Source organism: Adiantum capillus-veneris, chromosome 2 (genome assembly GCF_014529385.1).
Source record: "Adiantum capillus-veneris isolate H3 chromosome 2, ASM1452938v2, whole genome shotgun sequence".
In the NCBI taxonomy this organism is placed as follows: domain Eukaryota; kingdom Viridiplantae; phylum Streptophyta; class Polypodiopsida; order Polypodiales; family Pteridaceae; genus Adiantum; species Adiantum capillus-veneris.
In genome coordinates this window covers 147,355,410-147,374,591 of record NC_140932.1, presented here as the reverse complement: position 1 = coordinate 147,374,591, position 19,182 = coordinate 147,355,410, and the positions used below count along the sequence as shown (strand labels likewise).

General features: G+C 38.1%; 1 protein-coding gene across 5 annotated transcripts in view; it reads right to left on the bottom strand.

Annotated features, from left to right (window-relative positions):
* LOC147463817 (RNA polymerase II degradation factor) overlaps positions 1 to 6,098 on the bottom strand; it is a 76,498-nt gene extending 70,400 nt beyond the window's left edge. For 3 of the 5 annotated variants that reach the window (XM_086491357.1, XM_086491348.1, XM_086491362.1), the window contains exons 1-5: positions 5,423 to 6,098; positions 4,639 to 4,908; positions 4,432 to 4,542; positions 2,884 to 2,939; positions 2,645 to 2,789 (exon numbers count right to left, since the gene is read on the bottom strand). In XM_086491357.1, the coding sequence (XP_086347483.1) occupies positions 2,645 to 2,789; positions 2,884 to 2,939; positions 4,432 to 4,542; positions 4,639 to 4,908; positions 5,423 to 5,743 (903 nt within the window). In that variant the 5' untranslated portion in view covers positions 5,744 to 6,098. The remainder of the gene's footprint in view (positions 1 to 2,644; positions 2,790 to 2,883; positions 2,940 to 4,431; positions 4,543 to 4,638; positions 4,909 to 5,422) is intronic. The other 2 variants (XM_086491379.1, XM_086491370.1) reach the window with 2 other exon arrangements.
* Between the last annotated feature and the right edge of the window lie 13,084 nt (positions 6,099 to 19,182).

Sequence of the window (19,182 nt, the reverse complement as noted above, 5' to 3'; positions counted from 1 at the left end):
TGATTATAGATTTCCGCAAATTGCGCCGACATGCCACATGGCACTACGACACAGATTTCTGTAATTTACGATGGCAGATTTAGGCAGTTTCTCACGCTATCTTTTGAGAGCAGATGCTTTTGGGGTTTAGTGCTTTTGGGTGAAGTGTTTTTGGGGCTCTAATCTTAGGCATCCCTTATATATTTATGAACACCTAGAGGGCCACTCTTCGAAGAACATCTAGACGCAAAGTCTCGGAGAGAATTGGACCCTCAGGGTGTTGTACTTTGCGAGCATAATAATAAAGAAATACCGGAAGGGGCACCAGTCTTTGGGGCCAATGCATCTAGGCGCGGAACTCCGTCGTGACGTGTCAACTCTCCTTCTCTCTCTCTCTTTCTCTTCAAGTTCAGTGATTTTGCGGTTTTTGTTCGTGTGTTGCTATTGATTTCTCGCTTGGAGTGTCCAAGCCTGTAACAGAAGAGGAATACTTTGAGCGACTATAATGTGTCGATTGACCTCCATCTCTCTATGGTTTGGCGACTTTATGGCAGCAAAAGTCTTCAAATCCAAGACCGCCTTCAATTACCCAAATGGGAAGGAAGGTAACTCCGCTCTAATACCAATAAAACTCGTTCTTGATATACCACATGCTTATTACTGTCAATTAACACTTTGCATAAGAGATAAATACTAATCTCGGTTAGAGCTTGAGAGAGGGACATATATGTAGAGTTATAGCATAATAGATACGTAGAGATATGGATAACTTGAAAGACTGAGAGAGATTAGAGAGATAGAGAGAGAAGAAAGAGTGTGACAACTTTCACCCGAAACGATCGAGCCCATTCACAAGAATGTGTTTATTTCTTAAGAATTTCAAGTGTATAGGCAGTATGGAATCACCATCAAACAAATATTGTTGGTTTCCCCTCATTTGCATGTATTGCCCTTACAAGCACATGCAAGAGTTGGAGAAATGCACCCGTCTGTGTGCAATGAGGTGATCTCTCAAACGAGGGAAAAGAGGGACATGCACGTCTTGCGTACAAGCTCACAAGGGTGCCAAAACACTTCCTAGGCTGTCCTCAACCCTAGAAATAGGAGTTACAGCGCGTCCACATGCACATAGGGTTAGATGTGCACGTAACACCAGATCAACCAAATCCAAACAACTTTCGCAACAAAGATTGGCATTGTTCAAGCGAGGGAAATTTTTCACTTGTGGCGAACAAGGAAATTTCTACATAGTGTCCGACGAAAGAGAGACAAAGCCATAAAAGAAAGAAAAGTCAAGAAGGGCAAGCCACGAGCGGAATAAGTGCCTTAAGATATCGCTTCAAGGATTCGTAGAATCTCTCTGTAACATTCTTTCCCAATTATCAAAAGTACATTTCTTACTTTTGGTTTGTAGAACTAAATAAGTTGCAGTGTAGACAAGATAAAAATTAGATAAAGAAAATTTGTTGATGTAAGCAAGAAATGCAAGTGGAAGTGATTCAAGGAGTAAGCTACTTGATTTGTGAGGTTAAGAGAGCAATCTTACTATTGGATGTGTTCTAGTAAAGTGGAGCCACTTGGATCCAGCAAAATTTGGATGAGACAGAGACGACTTGGCATTTAGTCCTTGGTGGATCAGATCTTATCTAGGAACCTATAGATTTGAGGAGCTTCTATGTGTAGAAATCAACCGAGGTGTTGCAACCATTGAATTTGGTGTAACACCTGCGGCATGAGGAAGAGCCACTCCAATCTCCATAACAGATCGACAAAATTGTGAATGGAAGTCTCCATCGATAATCATGGTAACGATTTTCTACCTAAGAACTTCTATGAAAAGAATGGTTGCAACATTCTATCTCAAGATACTCCACCAATAAGGTGATACTGATTCGACACGGTTGTGAGTGTAGAGGTCAGTGCAGCGTGCAAGTGACTCCAATTCGACACAGCCGTGAGTGTAGAGGCCAGTGCAGCATGCAAGTGAGGACTCGATAGATCATGGTGCAGGTCCGACCATAAACAAGGAGAGGAAAAGGATCATCCACAATTTCCACAAAAAAATCTAAAATTGCAAACAAAGAGTGCACTCTCAGCTCGATACCATACCACTTCTTGATGACATTGTTATGCAGTCGTACTAAATTTTTTAAAATAGCATACAATAGCTCTCCCATAGCTTTCAATGAGCTCCTCTTGCTACAAGCATAGATATAAAGTTTTGCTGACACCACCATTAAGTTACATATCTTCTTCAAAATGGTGTGCAGGATATACAATGCAAGTGATTTTAAAAAGCTTTCCATAGAAGAATCATCAGTTGAAAAGGTTCACTGGCAACACAAACTGGCAAACACAAAACCAAGTGTTTCAACCACTAAATTTAAGATAATTATGATATGATGTACCCCTCTCATTTACTCGACCACACATTCGAGCACTCTCTATGTAAAAGGTAGCAACACCAAAAACACTGCTTCAATCACATTAAATACAAAATTACAAAAAATAAATCTTATGTGAAACAGGCAAAAACACATGCATATTTGCCATTAGTTTATAGCACAAACAATACAGTGCCCTCTGATCATTTGGGGCCCGCAAAGATCACTTGTAAATGTCAATCTAGCTTTCACAAAAGCTGGGAGAGAAAAATATGACATACTTGTTCATCAATCTCCTGCAACTGGCGTTCTTTCTCCTGTATTTGCTCTTCCAGATCCTGGAGTCGTGACAAGAGTTGCGCTCTATCTGCTTCAAACTGGGTCAGGGTTGCTTTCTGTTCTGCTATCAGAGTTTCACGTTCTCGCCTGAAAAAAAGGAAAAAACAATCATCAAACCCTGGCAACAACCTAATGTTAGAAAAATTTTCCAAGAAGCGATTATCTTCAGGTAAGTTACTACCGTAAAGTTGCAAGCTCACTAGTCTGTTCACGTAAAAGTCCATCCTTTGCCCACACCTGAAAAAATATGCAATTCCTTTGGATTACAAAAATACCTTTAGAAACTTCAGCTTCTTGAAATAAATAATGGACTTGATACTCATTATTTATTTCTTCCCACTACAAAGACAGTTACTCCTAGCATCTACATGTACCTAGATGGGCCTAAGAAAAGCACAAATTCACCTACATAGTAGCGCAAATGTAGGCCCGTGCACTCATCCACACGACAAGCTTCTTCATGCAAATGTTGACAAAGCTTGAGATTCAAGACAAAATTGATATATCTATAGTGAAATCAGAGCACTTGCATAACACTATCCAAAAATCTGATCTTCCCTTAACCAAGGGCATACAAGTGAATAAAATTTAGCCTGACTTTGTAACCATCTGTTGTCTTACATGATCCTCATCACCAGAAAGCAATCAATAGCTTGGCATACCTTCCTGAGGGCTAAATTCATGAAATTCTCAGTTCTCCAGTTGCACTAGTTGCTCCAATCTTTAAAATCACCATAAATTCGTGTGTTTCATGCAATCAAAGCAGTACAAAACATCTGTGTTCCAAAAGTCGAACTTTACAGTCCTTGGCAGATTAATCATGGCAACCTAAAACCCTTAATAAGCATGTTCAAAATCTTGGCAGCATGTGAATCCGCCCTTTAATGAGAGCTCAATCACAGTTCAAAGTGACTGGGAAAGGGCACGAGAGACTTACAATGCTTAAGCAGCAGGCCAACAGCGTTTGCATAGGGAAGACACTCAGCCCGCCCCCTCCCCAAGCAAAAAATTGCTTGCCCTCGTTTTCCCCACTGCAATTGATAGGCTAATCAGCATAGTACAAACCCTCACTAAATTGCTTGATCCTTTCTTGCAATAAAATAATAATCTGTATGGCACATCAGCCAGTCAACACTCTGAAAAATCAATTTGACTTTGGCTCTACAATCTTCAATATGTCCAATATATCCCTTGCAATACTTAAGCATGCTACAAAAATAGATTTGAATGAAGTAGGGCCAAATTTTTCTGACATAGGCAGCGTCGGCTTCGTCATAGTAAAAACATTGAAAAAATGACAAGTGTACCAAGAAGAAGAGAGTGTGGGCAGTGTTGTTCACATTCGGCGAAAAATAGCCAAGTGACCTCCCCAGGCCCTGCAGGGTCTTGCCAAAAGAGTGGGCAGAGTTGTTTCAACTTGGCCAAAAATGGCCGACATACAGTTCCAGAATACGTTCTTACAAAAGAGTCAAAAGATACCAAGCTCTGCCTAATGCAGCCATACAAAATCTTTCAAAGGCAACCCCAAAAATGTCCTTTTCATCAGTCTTGTTAACATCAATTAATTATAAAGCCTTGTGTAGTCGCCAAAGTGAGTGGTAATCACACAAACCATTAAAATAACAGATGTGGGGAATCCTCAATCAAATACCAGGATAAACTATGTCAAAATCTGCTTGAAGGCAAGTGCACATGACACCACATAAAAGCACCAGAAATAAAATATAACCTGATTTACTGCTTCACTTGCCTCCTTCTGATTTGCATGCAATTGTCGTTCTCTTTCTTCGAGTTTCTGCTCCAGTTCATGCAATCTGTGATCTCGTTCTTGCAATTGCTCCTGGAATGATCGAGGCTAGTTAGTAGGAACACGACCCCATACAGCTAATTGACAAAGCTTCGCTAGAGAGCCTTCTAATCTCCCATGGATATCTACCTGTAGGTTGGAAACTACACTAGCATGTTGCTTGGTCTGCTCGTCATAGCTATTTTGCACTCTTATGATTTCTGATCTTGCAATAAACTGTGCTCTTAGCTCCGCCTCCAACCTCTGAAGCTGCTCCCTTTGTCGTATAACATCATGTAAGCGTTGTTCCAAGGTCTCATGCTTGGAGGAGTTCAACCCTCCGAAATCGAGGGGCAGACCATTCGATAGTGAACTAGAGTGACCATTTGATGCAGGCTCCTGCTCGTGAATATGCAGAGCCTGTCATATTTAAATTTAAAAGATCATAAACAACAACATATCCCAAAGATTAAGCACACCCCTCAAGACCCGAACAACCAATTCTTCAACCTTGAAAGAGATAAGCGTGAGACTCAAAAAAACACGCCCACAAATAGACTGCATACATGTAGAACAGAGAGCTTTACTTGCTTGCAAGAAACGGGGAAGGGAAGAAAAGGCTTCATTTCATCACTTGTGTCAGACAATCAAAGTGCAGATTGCAAAATGTGTGTTGGCAAAAACAAACATGCATTCATACCATAGCAAAGGGCAACACAATAGAATTGAAAATCCTTCTACTGGCATTGAACATCCCAGCCTCGAAAGATCTGGAAGTGCTCCTTCTCATAACCTCTGACTAAGAAGTCAAGCGTTTTGTGCTAACGATCAAAGATACCACATTGGAACTTGGTCCTCTAATTTAGCTGTAGTTTTTCATTTTCCTAATTTAAAAAGGGTTTGTGAAGAAAACGGATTATGAAGACTTCAGTACCTCATCATAAAGCTTAATATCTTCACCGTTTTGACGAAGAGATTCATGTGATGCAACAATAATCTGATTGGCATCGCTTGTATGATGATCAGAGTCACTGGAACTTCCACTGCTGGCCCCAGAATGGAAAATCCGACCATTCCTCGGATTATCTGCATGCAAAGGCCTCATCCTTGCTGATCCATTCACCCGACTATGCTCCATTGAACCATCTCCAGTAAGTCTGTCACGAGCCGATCCTTCAGTTACAACTCTCCATTCCTTCCTCCCAACTGGATTATGCATGCCCAAGAGTGCATTGTGCCCACCTACTGCCTCCATAGCCAGAAAAAAGATCCCTTCTGCACTCCCCTAGGACAGCAACATTGCCCAACTAGTAACCCTAAACCTGAACAGATTTCAGGATGGCCTCCTTTTTGGTGAAAGAAACCTGGAAAAAGGAAACTGCAGGCCACAACTCTTCGGCTGAGAGTTAGCGTTGCAGCAACCGTCTGGTGGTGGACTACCGGTCTTGAAAGCGATCACGTCGGACTGCAATCAGGGACGCGCGGCGAATCCGAAGTCAAGAGAGGGTGTCTGCTAAAGTCGAGTCGTCAATTCGCCCGCGTTGCGCTCGCTCGCGATTGCTGAATGAGGCCCGCTTAGAGGGAAGACAACCACAGAAGTAAGCAAAGACAGGATTCTTCTCCTCCTCTTCTAAATACTGAACAAAAAGAACTGATGGCCCATTTCACACTGACCCTTGTCTTTTGGCGATGGCGCCCACAAAAAATTTGATTAAATAAGCATCACCTCCAAACCATGCTTGTAATCTTTTAATTCTTGGTGTGACAATGTTGGGCATATGCCCTTGTCTAATGCATCTCCTCCGACTTTCTACTTTTTCAACCCCAAGTGCGCCACCCCTTGCCATGAAAATTAACTATGATTTTTGTGAAATTTTGCGTGTGTTTCTTTACTTATTTATATGCACCACACTTGTTGACAACTAGCCCAAATGGTGATTTCTTGGCTTCAATACAAACCTTGCTTGACATGTTTATGAACTAAAGTGACAATAGTGGTCTCGATATCATGTTGCCTTGCTTTCTACCATTAAGCCCTTTTGAACTAACATGGTGAGTATAAACAAGCCATCTTCATAGAACGAACTCCAATGGCTCATTGTCGTATGTTGTTAGGTTTTAGAGATGTTATGCTAGACTAGTTTAAATGTCTTTTATGGTATGACTTTGCAAAACTGATACTTGGCTGGGTTCTTTTAAAGCCTTGAGAATTGAGAGGAGATACGAGAGGTTGTCTTTGACTCTATGGTTCTCCTAAAACCATTTATGAGACAATTGAAATTGTGGAAATCCATATCTCAAGGTTTGTCGGTGTGAATGTAATCAAGGATTTAAGTTCTCATTATCTTTTGTCTCATTTGAGAGAATTTATTGTGTTAATCATTCAGTGTGTTATCAGTTTCCAATTCAAAGTGCAATTTTTGAAAGTCGTGTCATGAAATCAAAATGTATGTGTGTAATTCCATATGTGTTGCGTATCAAATAGTGTGACTTGGCAATTAGACAAAATACACATTGGCAATCCTACGGGTTCATTATGCCACATTAATCCTTTGTTGGTGGTTGGTTACAAATTTTGTATTGCATGTCCTATGTGTATGAGCAATGAAATGATAGAGAGTCTATGTTACATTCGTTTTCTCAGTGGGACAACCCAAGCAATGATTGAAAATATTAGTGACAGAGATAATCAATGTTATCCCTTTTATTATGTAGCATTAAGTGGCCCATCAAACCAAGGAGACGAGCAAGCAAAAGAGCGTGCAGTAACTTAATAAGGAGTTAGGTACTCTTGTTCAATAACTTAATGAGGAGTTAGGTACTCTAATTCGGTCTTATCAACTAGTTGCCCAAAGCATTTTTGGGAACATTGTTTTAAATTGAAGTGAGAAGAAGCTTCTAGTTTGAACAATGACCTAAGCAAAAAAAAGGGGGGGGGGGGGGGCGGGGATGAAATGGCACGATGTTGTTAGGTTGCAATAGTTTGTTGCAACCATGGAGCATCTATGAAATGGTTTAGTTGATGTAAGGTAGCCCATTTTCTAACCTTTGATAATTTGGTTGAGGGTTTCCTACTATATTTAGGAAATAAAGAGCCGCAAAGGATGTCGTTGAAATAGTAAAAAGTCTAAAATAAGGGGACATGTTAATTGAAGGAATTTTGCTAAAAAATTTAGAGGCATGATGGACAAATTGGTCTATCATGATAGGCCTACAATTGAGATACTAGCATGTAAAGAGTTCAAAATGTCTACGTGAACTCATCATAACATCAACTAGAGTTTAAAAATTTATGTTTGCCTATGAAAAAGAGAAAATGTAGACATGGAAATTCATAGTCATATTCAGATTTTGGTATCAAATCTGATTCAAAAGAAGATATATGTAGGGACTATGACACTAATTGAGAGGTTGACACTAAGATAGCAAAAACAAAGGAAGAAAAGTCCACCTTGTCCATTGCAAAAGTAGTAATTGATGAAATTGTTACGATATTGTCCACCCCAAATAACCATGGAGCATCTATGAAATGTTTTGGTTGATGCAAGGTAGCCCATTTTTTAACCTTTGAGAATTTGGTTGATGGTTTCCTACGAATAAAACAAAGAGCCGCAACAGATGTCCTTGAAAGAGCAAAAAGGATAAAATAAGGGCACATGTTAATTGAAGGGATTGTCCTGAAAAATTTAGAGGCATGATGGACAAATTGGTATGTCATAATAGGCCTACAATTGAGATACTAGCATGTAAAGAGTTCAAAATGTCTACATGAACTCATCGTAACATCAACTAGAGTTTAAAAATTTATGTTTGCCCATGAGAAAGAGAACATGTAGACAGCAGTGTGCTTTTTAGGATGACCTAAACATAAAATATTAATTTTAGTCTCCTTCGGATTTAAAATTGATCACCCATAGCAAAAATGGGACCAAACGGGATTTTAACGGTAATTATTTTTATAAAAAGTGGTACCATAAATACGTCGGGGCAATAATTATGTCGAGATATTACGATGTGGCATAGTCTAGCTAAGGTTCCATTAGTTGGCCGAATATTGTTCAATTGGCATTGTAAAAATTGAATGGTAAGTGGGAGAGTTGACCACCAATAGCAAAGGCTTCCTAGCTGTGAAACTAGCGCTATCTGTAGCTTGGGGCACACTCCGGGCAGTTGAAAAAACTATAAATTGACATAGACACCTCAGTTTTCAGTGTTGTCTATTGCATCTACTATCGCAAGGCTATATGTATCTATTTTACGGAATGGTGCAAGCTCTTCATCACCATATTTATAATCTCTTCCCTCTCATGTATGGGAAGAATAAGAAGAACAAGGATATTCGCTCTTTAGTTGCTTACTATCTCCTCTTTCGTTTCACGGTGTACGCGCTCTCTGAAATCTCTCGTTGTATCCGATTCAAAAGGAGAGGGCGACACTAAGATAGCAAAAAAAGAGGAATAAAATCCCACCGTGTCCATTGTGGGTAAAACACTGAAGTAGTAATTGATAAAATTGTTATGATATTATCCGCCGCTATATTTTTGTCATCCATGTTGCATATGGTTAGTTTCAGCATGTGTATGGGATAGTTAGACATTATTATGATTAATTAGGATAGGGTCACACGTGCATCAATTTATTAGTACGATGTTACTAATGCAACTATGCATCAACTATGGGATAGTTAGACATTATTATGATTAATTAGGATAGGGTCACACGTGCATCAATTTATTAGTACGATGTTACTAATGCAACTATGCAATAAATTATAATTGTTACAAAAAGCCTTGCATAGTTGCATACAATACAAATAATTGGGGCACATGTGACCATGCATAAGCACGATTATTTCAAAAAGAAACTAATAACTATATATCATGTGACCACTTGTTATTAAGATTACTACTTTTGGACATATCATCAATTTTGCTTTTGTTTTATTTCCAAAAACCATTCAAAAGAAGCAATGTAAATAGAACTCTTCTTTGCTTATTGTACTTGGAGTTCGAAAGAAAGGCAACCACTTCTATTTTTTGGGTGCATGCATGAAGAGAAAAAGAGAATCCCAAAATTGTGTCTTAAGGCGCACTGCACTTTTCATCAAAAATCATATTCTTGAGTCTTCACGAGGAAGACAAGCGCTCGGAGAGCATCCTGATCAAGTGACCTCCTGTTTAACTCCCCATTTCAAAGCCAACGGAGCCATCATAATCTCCATAAGAGAAAACCTCCAAAAGATACACTTTTTGCGTTCTTTTATTCTATTTTTTTTCTCTTAATGATGGCATATACTCTTTTGATTGTGTAGCTCATGCTCTCTTATCTTTCATATATTTATCTTATTGTAATTCATACTCCATGAGATAAGTAAAGAGGCGGAAGGCAAATAGTCATTCATATTGATTGAGGGAGATGGTTGGTATCTAGTACAGTGTCTTGTGTTTTGATTCTTGTTTATGTTGCTCTCTTTGTTTGTTGTGACTATTCAATCAATCGTTTTGCTGGATTTATTTTTATTTAATGAATCAAAGTTATGTTGAAAGTGTTGGGAAGATTTCACAAAGCCAGCAGTGGTATCAAATCTTTGAAGACCCTCCTTACAATGTGTAGAACTAAAGAATAGTACTTCTTGTGGGTAAATCAAATAAATTTTGGCATGAAGACTCTCAAGAAGATCGCTTTTGGAAGTCTCTCTCTGCTAAAGATACAAGAATAACAATCTTCCTCATCCCAATAGTTTCAATCACAACTACGAGCAACCTATTTTGAAGAAAACGATGCAGGCAAATGAAGAAAAGCAACAAAGATAATTCATGGATCTCTTACACTCTCAAGGAACAATCACAAAGTGTTCAAGATCAGCCTCAAAGTTAATCAACATGCCGACAATCATCAACAAAGACAATTCATGCATCGCTACTCTCAAGGAACAATCACAACGTGTTGACAATATAGCCTCAAAGTTAATCAAAGTGCCGACAAATATCAAGAAAACAAGAAGACTCTCTCTCTCGAATGATTATATCCACCGTTTTGGATTTTTCAAAGGATTTGCATATTCATTGGAGGTCTTCTTAATTTTTTAATGGCTCGCTCAACATACATAGATATCATCTTATTTGTTTTTTTATTATATTTTTTATTTTTTCAATTTAACTCTTCATATGTTTTGGATTTACATCTATATTTTAACTTTGCTTTTGTTCGAGTGAACCAACTAATCACCCAAGATTCTGTTGTTATGGAAGATTGATGTTCTTTTTGAAGAGCTTGAAAAGGAACGTGCTACACATACTCTTCAACAAAAGCTTGAGAAGTTACAAATGCAATGTCATGAATATTGATTTCTAACCTTCTAAGTATTTTCCAACTTAAATTGGCCACTTAAATCCAGGAAAAATATAAAGATAACAAGTGAAATTGATTAGATGCTAATGGACCAACCAATCAAGGATTGGGACCAAAAGGGGAAAGTTTATAAAAGAGAAAGATTAATTATCTCAGTTATAGGTACAAGTCAAGGAACGATAAATGTATCCCAGGCAGCATGATCAAAGGAACAAAGGACATGATTGAGAGCAGTTATTGGAGTCTAAAAATAGAAAGTATTTGTGCTAAGCTCAAGTCATTAGAACAACTCTTTGGACTCTAAGTATGAAATTTGGAAAGCATTAGGGTGAAATTCTAACTTGCCACAAAATGTCTAAATGTAGTAGACTAAATTTAATAGGTTTTGGGAGGAGCTTGGCGGAACCTCCAAAGCACTTTGCTAAGGTTTTGCAAAGGAGGTGAAAGTTTTAAAGCCCAAAGGGTGAGTTTTTTTTTGGCAAAGCAACTAGTTTAGCATGTCCTAAATTAGCACGTAGGTTGTAGCCCCAAGTCCGCTTCATAAACCTCAAAGGTTTGCGCAAAGGTCTTGCACCCGAGCTAATTAATCAGAAGGCAAGTTTATGATTTTTATTAAATGAAAGGGAAAAGCTAAAGACTAAGGTTATATCAAACCTTCCTCATTTATTAACTTGACTCTAATCTTGGTTTATTAAGTTTAACTAAGTCACATGTCCAAAGTAGCCTCCACTTGCTTTGAGTGAACTTGTGTGGTGTTTCCACTTGCCAAGATGAGTCCCAAGAACGGGGTGGGTGGGAGACAAGTTCTATCATGAAAAGCAAGAGGGGACAAGTTTTAGGCATGCTTGGACTGCATTGGGAGGTTTTCTCACCTCATTGGTCGAGTGTGAAACATTCTAATTTAAGTTTAGTTGCACAATTGCATAGCTATATAAGAGAGGGCTTGTTGCATTATTGAAGCTCTTGCTCCTCTCTCACACTCTCTCAAGTGTCCAATATTTGCAAAGCAAGCTCTCTCTCTCTCTCTCTCTCATGGGAGCTCTAGAGATGGACTCTATGCTGAAGCTCTTGGCTATGGATGCAAATATAAGCCAAGAGAAAGTTTCTTCTTCTCCATCTCTATTACTAAGTTATTATAAGATCTTTCCCATGAGCAAGTGCACATGGAATATCAATTCTCTTGCTTGGAAAATACTTATCTCCACCTTCATCTTTCTTTTTCCCCGCAATTCCTTTTTCCCCGCTGGGGTATTTAGGGTTTGGGAAGGAAGGTTATACCATGGAATTTTTAAGACACCGTCTTCTTGATTTAAGAAAGGCTCCACAAGAGCACAAGCATGTATTGTAAAAAATCTCTCTTTTAAGAGGATTATGATGCAAGTCTTTTTGGAGGGAGGACCGACACTAAGCAAATCGGGTCCTCATTGAGTTGTCAATGTGAATTAGTTATTCTCTTTTAACTATGTGCATGGTTAAAGTGTTTTTAATGTGTATTTGTGTACAGAATTCAGCGCATCACAACCTATGTTCTCTTTGCTATCTTTCTCTTAAAGGAAAACTCTCTTCTTTCATATTTAAGTTCTGTTGAATCTAAAAGTAAGTGTTAGATTCTTTGACATTGGTATCAGGGCTGAGGTTTCTCTTTTTCTGCCTAACAAGAGAGGTCTTTGAGTAATCTATGAAAGGTTGGAGTTGTTCATTGCAATAGGGTAAGTGTGACTGGGATTTATTAACTCGGTTGGTATGCCTATTTACAGGGTACGGGGGACACCATCGGGAACTATGGTGTTAAGATGGAGCCTTCTGGGACTTGCCTATGGCTTAACCATTATTGAGCTATTAGCAAGCTCGATAGGAACCGGTGCCAACTTCGCAATGTTAAGCCCACTCTACTACTCCTTGCAATTATGAATATTCTAAAACGGGTGTAGTTACTAGAGTGTTAATTTTCAAGGGATGAGAGGAGCGGAAGCCAAAGTTTTGGAAGTGTCAAGGAAAGAGTTAGCATACACATATAAGAAAATGTAATAATGGCCCAACATAATCAAGAGTATGTACTTAATATTGACAACTTAGATTTGGCTCGTGGTATAACATTTGATGATGGTTGCAAAGTCGTCGACTATCATGTTGACAAGTTACAAGAAGCAATGAGAAACCCTATTTTGCAAGCAAAGGTCCAAATCCAAATTCAAAACCTTCAAACTCAAGTTCCCTCAAATGCACAAGAGGAGAGAATTTCTGCGAGGCCCCTCCTAGTGAGACCTCCAAAAGAGGAATCTCTTTGGGTTACAAGGAGGAGATATCGGAGGGACCTCCAAGGCAAATTGTTTGAGAAGAAGAACTACGCCCTTAACTTTCAAGGGAGAGGTATGAAACGGACACTCCACCTACCTGTGAAAGTGATGCTACCTCAAGAATATGACAAGCACGGAGGTCACCTACTCCTCCAAAAAGAAATGGAAGTTGTCAAGCACTCCCTCCCACGCTAATTCAAAGAAGGGAGAAAGACATCCAAGCAAGAGGAAGCGAAGAAAGTGGTCACCATCTTTGTCTTCTTCCTCCTCTTTCTCTTCATCATCATCACCATCTTCTTACTCGAAGGATAGCGACTTGTCACCCAAGAGAGAGAAGAGAAAGGGTAAATGGAAGAGTTGTGTAGCATGGAAGAAGTCACGAAAGTTGAAGAAATTCAAAGAGGGAGGAAAGAACATCAGCTTTCTTACCTATGATGGAACCCCTGGAGAAATCGACACATTATTGGCCTTTATCCAACAATTTGATGAGGCTTTTTGAGATGAAGATTTCTCAGAATCTTCAAAGCTCCGAAATGTTTCTATGCATTTCCAAAATTCAGCCCTGTCAATGGTTGGCAAGCCTACGTAGTCAAGGTGAAGCTCCAAGGACTTGGAAAGCTTTAAGGATTGCTATTACGAAGTAATTCCTTCCACGTGATGCCAAAGACAAATTTTTCGCGGAATGGTAGTCTATCCAAAACTATGTGGATAATATTCGGGAGTTACATCTCAAAGCCATAATCTACAAAAAGATAGACTTTACAAAACAAAACCAACAATTTTGAGATGGCCTATCTGAGGAGATGAGTGAGTATGTCAACTCACAAAGACCTAGAACTATTATGAAGTTTATACATCATACTATGGTCGATGATCCATTTCCAACAAGGGACCAAGAAAGGCTCAAGGCCGACAGAAGCCAAGGAATCCACCAAACCAAAGAGGAAGAACAATGTGACACAGAATTCTCCCAAGGCTAACAACAAACGAAAGGCAAAAGAAAAGGGCTACAAAGGTAAAAATACACTTTCTCTCGAAGAGTCGAAGAGGTTGAACATTATTGTAAAGATAACACGTGTTTCAAGTGTGGAGAGCAAGGTCATGTTTCTTGGGCATGTCCTGAGAGAAACGAACATAATGACCCTCCTAGAGCCACCATGGTGGAAGCTCCAAAAGAGGAAGGCCATTGCAAAGGAGCAACACTCTCTTATGCTCGAGAAAAAGTAAGAGATCATGATGCTTTCATATTGTTTGACCCTAATTCTACCCACAACTTCATTTTTGTTGAGCTAGCTACCAAGCTAGGAATTCATGACTTTGAGATCTCAGATGGGAAATGTGGTACAAGCGGATAGAGCTTTCAAAGGGCAAGAGGTCTCAGTCACTCCGTTGATTGGGAAGCTAAGGCTCCATGTGAAAAGCTATGTTAACAAGGAACATTTCTTCATCTCTGCACTCAAGCATAAAGATGTTATCCTAGGGGCACCATGGTTTGATCGCATGGCTACCACTATGAAGTTTCAAGAGAGAAAAGTCCTCTTTTCTTATCAAGGCAAGGATGTTGCACTTGTTTTTATATAATGCGGGCAACACCATACCTCTTGTACAGACTCAAGCTTTAGACATCGTAATGAAAATCTCTCTTTTGTGTCACATGGTTTTTGTCAAAGAGTCTAAGAAAGATGTATGTGTTCCTAATGAAGCTAAAAGTGAAACTAAAGAGGAATTAGAACTTTCTAGTTTCCTAAACGAGTTTCAAGATTTGTTTACAAATGCCATTCTCAAGGAGCTACCTTCCAAAAGGGGACAAGACAATCATTCCATAGAACTTCTACCTGGTAGTTCACCTCCTAATAAGCCTCCTTATCGAGTCTCATCGGCTTAGCAAGAGGAGATTATGAGGCATGAAGCAAGTGAATGAACGTGTCCCAAGTTCCTAGCCTTTCATGAGTGTATGTTTGTAAAAGATCTAAAATGGTGCTATTGATCTCTTCAGTTTGTCCATTAGATTCTTAGTGAAATGAAAATGTGAAGTCTATTTGAGTGCCTAAATTTGTGAAAAGTGTCGCCCAAAAATCATTGCAAAAACATCTATCTCAATCAGATACGATAGCTTTAAGCATTCAACGCAAAACAAAAATATGCTTAAGAAATAATTGATCCGCTTGCTTAGTTGAGAGAGTCTTCTTACAAGGTAGAAAGTAAGATTACTTGCTAAATCTATCTAAATGATAGTCCAAATCATATCATTTTGTGCACGAGTGAGTAGCAATCCAGTAATAAAATCCATAGAACTGTGTTGCCAAGGATAGTCAAGAATAAGTAAAAGCATCAACAAACCATATTTGCTTACCATGATGACACTTGATGTGTTGACAAACAAAACATTGTGCAACATATGTAACAACATATTTTTGAAGGGAGGACAAATAAAATTGCAATTCTGCCACGTGAATAGTTGTGAAAATCCCACAGTGACCTATATAAGGTGGTCCATGGCACTCTTTAAGGACAAGTTGATGAATTGCAATGGTTATACACAATTGCTTTTCAGAGAACAATTATCTATCATGAAAAGAGTATTGTGCATGAATAAAAGATGTATGGTTACAAAAGCAAGCATAAATGTAAGCAAAGTCAGAGTCATGAGCATAAGTATCAATAATTTTTTTTTAAGTTTCAAAAGACACAATAGAAATATTATTAATTGATGGCATGTAACTTAGTACATGTGCACTCTTATTTTCATGCCCTGGTTGATATTGAGTGACTGGACGAAGACATTGAATGAATGATGCCCACTTAATATAACGACCAGAGATAGTTAGTTGTGAAAGCAATGGATGAATACTTTGTTGATCAATTTTAATCAAGAATTTAGATCCCATCAAGTAATGTTTCCACACTTTCAAAGCATGCACAACAACTACCAATTCTTTGTCACAAGTATTATAATCAAGCTTATTGGGTTTCAATTTTTACTTTTATATGCAATGGGATGGTTATCTTGCATTAATACAACAACAATACCATGCCCACTACCATCATGAGTAACTAAAACGAAGGGTCTTTTGAAATCAGTAATTTGTAAGACAAGGGTATGTGTGAGTACATATTTCAGTGTCTAGAAAGATTGTTTTGTGTTGGTCATGAGATGTGTTCTTTTTCAAAAGGTTTATGAGTGGTAAAGCCAAGTATGAAAATTTTGAATGAATTTGCTATAATAACTATACAAACCAAGAAAAGAACGAATCTCATGAAAAGATTGAGGTCTAGGCCATTCCTCGATGCAATGAGTCTTCTTAGGATCCCCACAAATTCCTTCACCAAAGACAATGTGACCTAAAATATTCAATCTCAGTTTTGAAGAAATAAGTTTTTTTTAGAGCATTCAAATAAAGTTGGTTTTCATGCAACAATTTAAAAAGCAAATCCAAATGAGCATAATGATCTTTTTCATTCTTACTAAAAACCAAAATGTCATAAAAGAAAACCACAATACAATCTTGATGCTTCAAAAAGATGTGATTCATCATTCATGAAAATGTAGCAGGTACATTGTTAAACCAAAAGGCATCACAATGAATTCATAATGACCAAATTGTGTTTCAAAATAAAGTTTTATGAATATGACTTTCTATCATACGCACTTGATGATATCCAAATTTAAGATCTATTTTACTAAAAATGGATGTATTACTTAATTAATCAAGCAATTCATCAACACAAGGAATAGAAAAATGATTCTTTATTGTGATTTTAGTAAGTGCTCTATAATCATTGCACAAATGATAAGTATCGTTTTTCTTTTTGACTAAGAGAACTGGTGTACCAAAACGTGAACTACTTGGCTTAATTAAACCATAATTTAATAATTTCTCAATCTGATGTTGATTTTCTCTTTGTTCAATTTGATTTTGATGATATGGTGTCCGACAAGGTGGTGCACTCCCTAGAATCAACTCTATTGTGTGGTCCTCTACTCTAGAAGTAGGTAATCATGAAGGTAAATTGTCAACAAAAAATTCTTTATATTTCATCGAAAAAATTTATTGAGAAGGGGACAAGTGGTCTTCATGTGTTTCAATTTCATTGATTAGAACCAAAAAATGTTTGTTATCTTTTCGAGCTAATCTTTAGCTTGAGTGTGACTAAGAAGAGGTTCTAGTTCTAGCTTTTGGTTAGCTTGTAATGTTAAAGATTTTTCATTATGTGTAACAACGAGTGTATACTTATCATAGTCAATCTTTGGATTAAAATGATGTCTCCAAGGCATATCCAAAATTAAATATGTGTTTTTCAATGGTGCAACTAAGAAATCTTGTGATTCAATGAAGTATCCTAATTGGTATTGCAAATCGTTTACCATATACACACAATTTATTTTGGTTTCTTGGAAAGCTGGTTTTACTTTATAATTCATAGGAGCCATATGCAATTTCAACTTTTGTGTAATATGTATAGGAATGCATGTAATAACTAAAAAACATGATCACCAATTTTAACTTGCATATGTAAAAGACTATGTAGTTAAGAAGTAGGGGTGCCTGTGTGATTTTGGTAGTTTGAATTACCCTTGAGGTACTTGATTGATATCTTTAAAAATGTTGGCAATGTTGACATCCATCTCCATGTTGTACACTTGATGGTCATTATCTTCTTCAATCTCTTCCATAAAGTATGAGGAATATGTTGACTTGCTTTTAGGATACTTATTAGCTATATGTCACATCTTGTGACAAGTGTAGCAAACAACAGTCTTCACATCGAATTTTCCATTATTCTTGTTGCCATTATTGTTGTTGTTGTTGTGACTATGTGGAGCCTTGTTTTGTGACTTCAAGAAAGAAAAAGATAAAGGTTTAAAAGCATTACTTGAACCATTGTTATTTACCTTCCTTTGTCCAAAGCCATTTTGATTGGAATTGCTTGATTGTGGTTGATTGATCGTAATGTTGCATCCATTGTTGTCCATTGGTGTTGTTACCATATACATGTGGTAGTGATGTGTTTTTGCAAACGCAGCAAACTGGTAAAATTCAGATGCCCAAAACGTGCATGCCACAGTTTTGCATATGAAACAGCCCTTGCATTTGCAACTACACTTGCAAAATTTTATCCACACTTGTCATACAAAGTGAGCTTATACAACCCACGACACAAAAGTCCAAATTCAACAATTTCATCACCAAAACTGAGATCATGAACTGTACATCTATCATCCACAAATTTGACTACGAGACCAAGTCTAGCAAGTGCAAATACAAACAAAAGATTCTTTTTGATCCCAGGTACATACAATGCATCAACAAGTGTGAAAGAACTGCCATTTGCAGTAGTAAGCACAATCTTTCCAACTCCTTGAACCGGATAAGAGGCATTGTTGGCACAAGTCACCATATTCCCATGAGGGACATACTCAATAGAGGTAAACAAATCACGATGTGAGGTAATGTGCTTTGTAGCACCACTGTCAAAATACCACATGTGAATCTGTAGCAATGACATACATGCATCATGGACAGTAGGATCATAAGTGCACTCTGCACTAAATGCCAATTCTGCATCAACATCAACATCACAATCTCCTTTGACAGAAGACTCTACAATCGCTACACTTGTATTGGACCTTGTAGTGGATCCAACCTCTTTCTTCTTAGCCTCTTTTGCCTTTAATTTCGGAAACTGCTTGATCAAGTGATCATTAGCTTTACAATAATGGCAACGCATCCTCTTTTTGTCCTTATCACCAGAATTGCCAGATGAAGTGCTGCCAGCAGAAGCATTAGGAACATAAGTTTTGCCGCTTGCAGCAAAACCATAAGAAGTGGCTCATTGCTGGTCCCACCTTTTCTTTGAGCTACAATAAAAGCCCGTTCAACTGCATGCTATCTAGTCCTGTTTTTTCTCAAAAGTGACTCTTGCAACAACAATGTGCATAATGCATCAAACTTGACAACTTCAGATTTCCTTGGATCATAAGTCTTCAAGTACTAGCACAATTATGGTGTTTGCACATGTGAACTATCAGAAATGACTTCTCCTG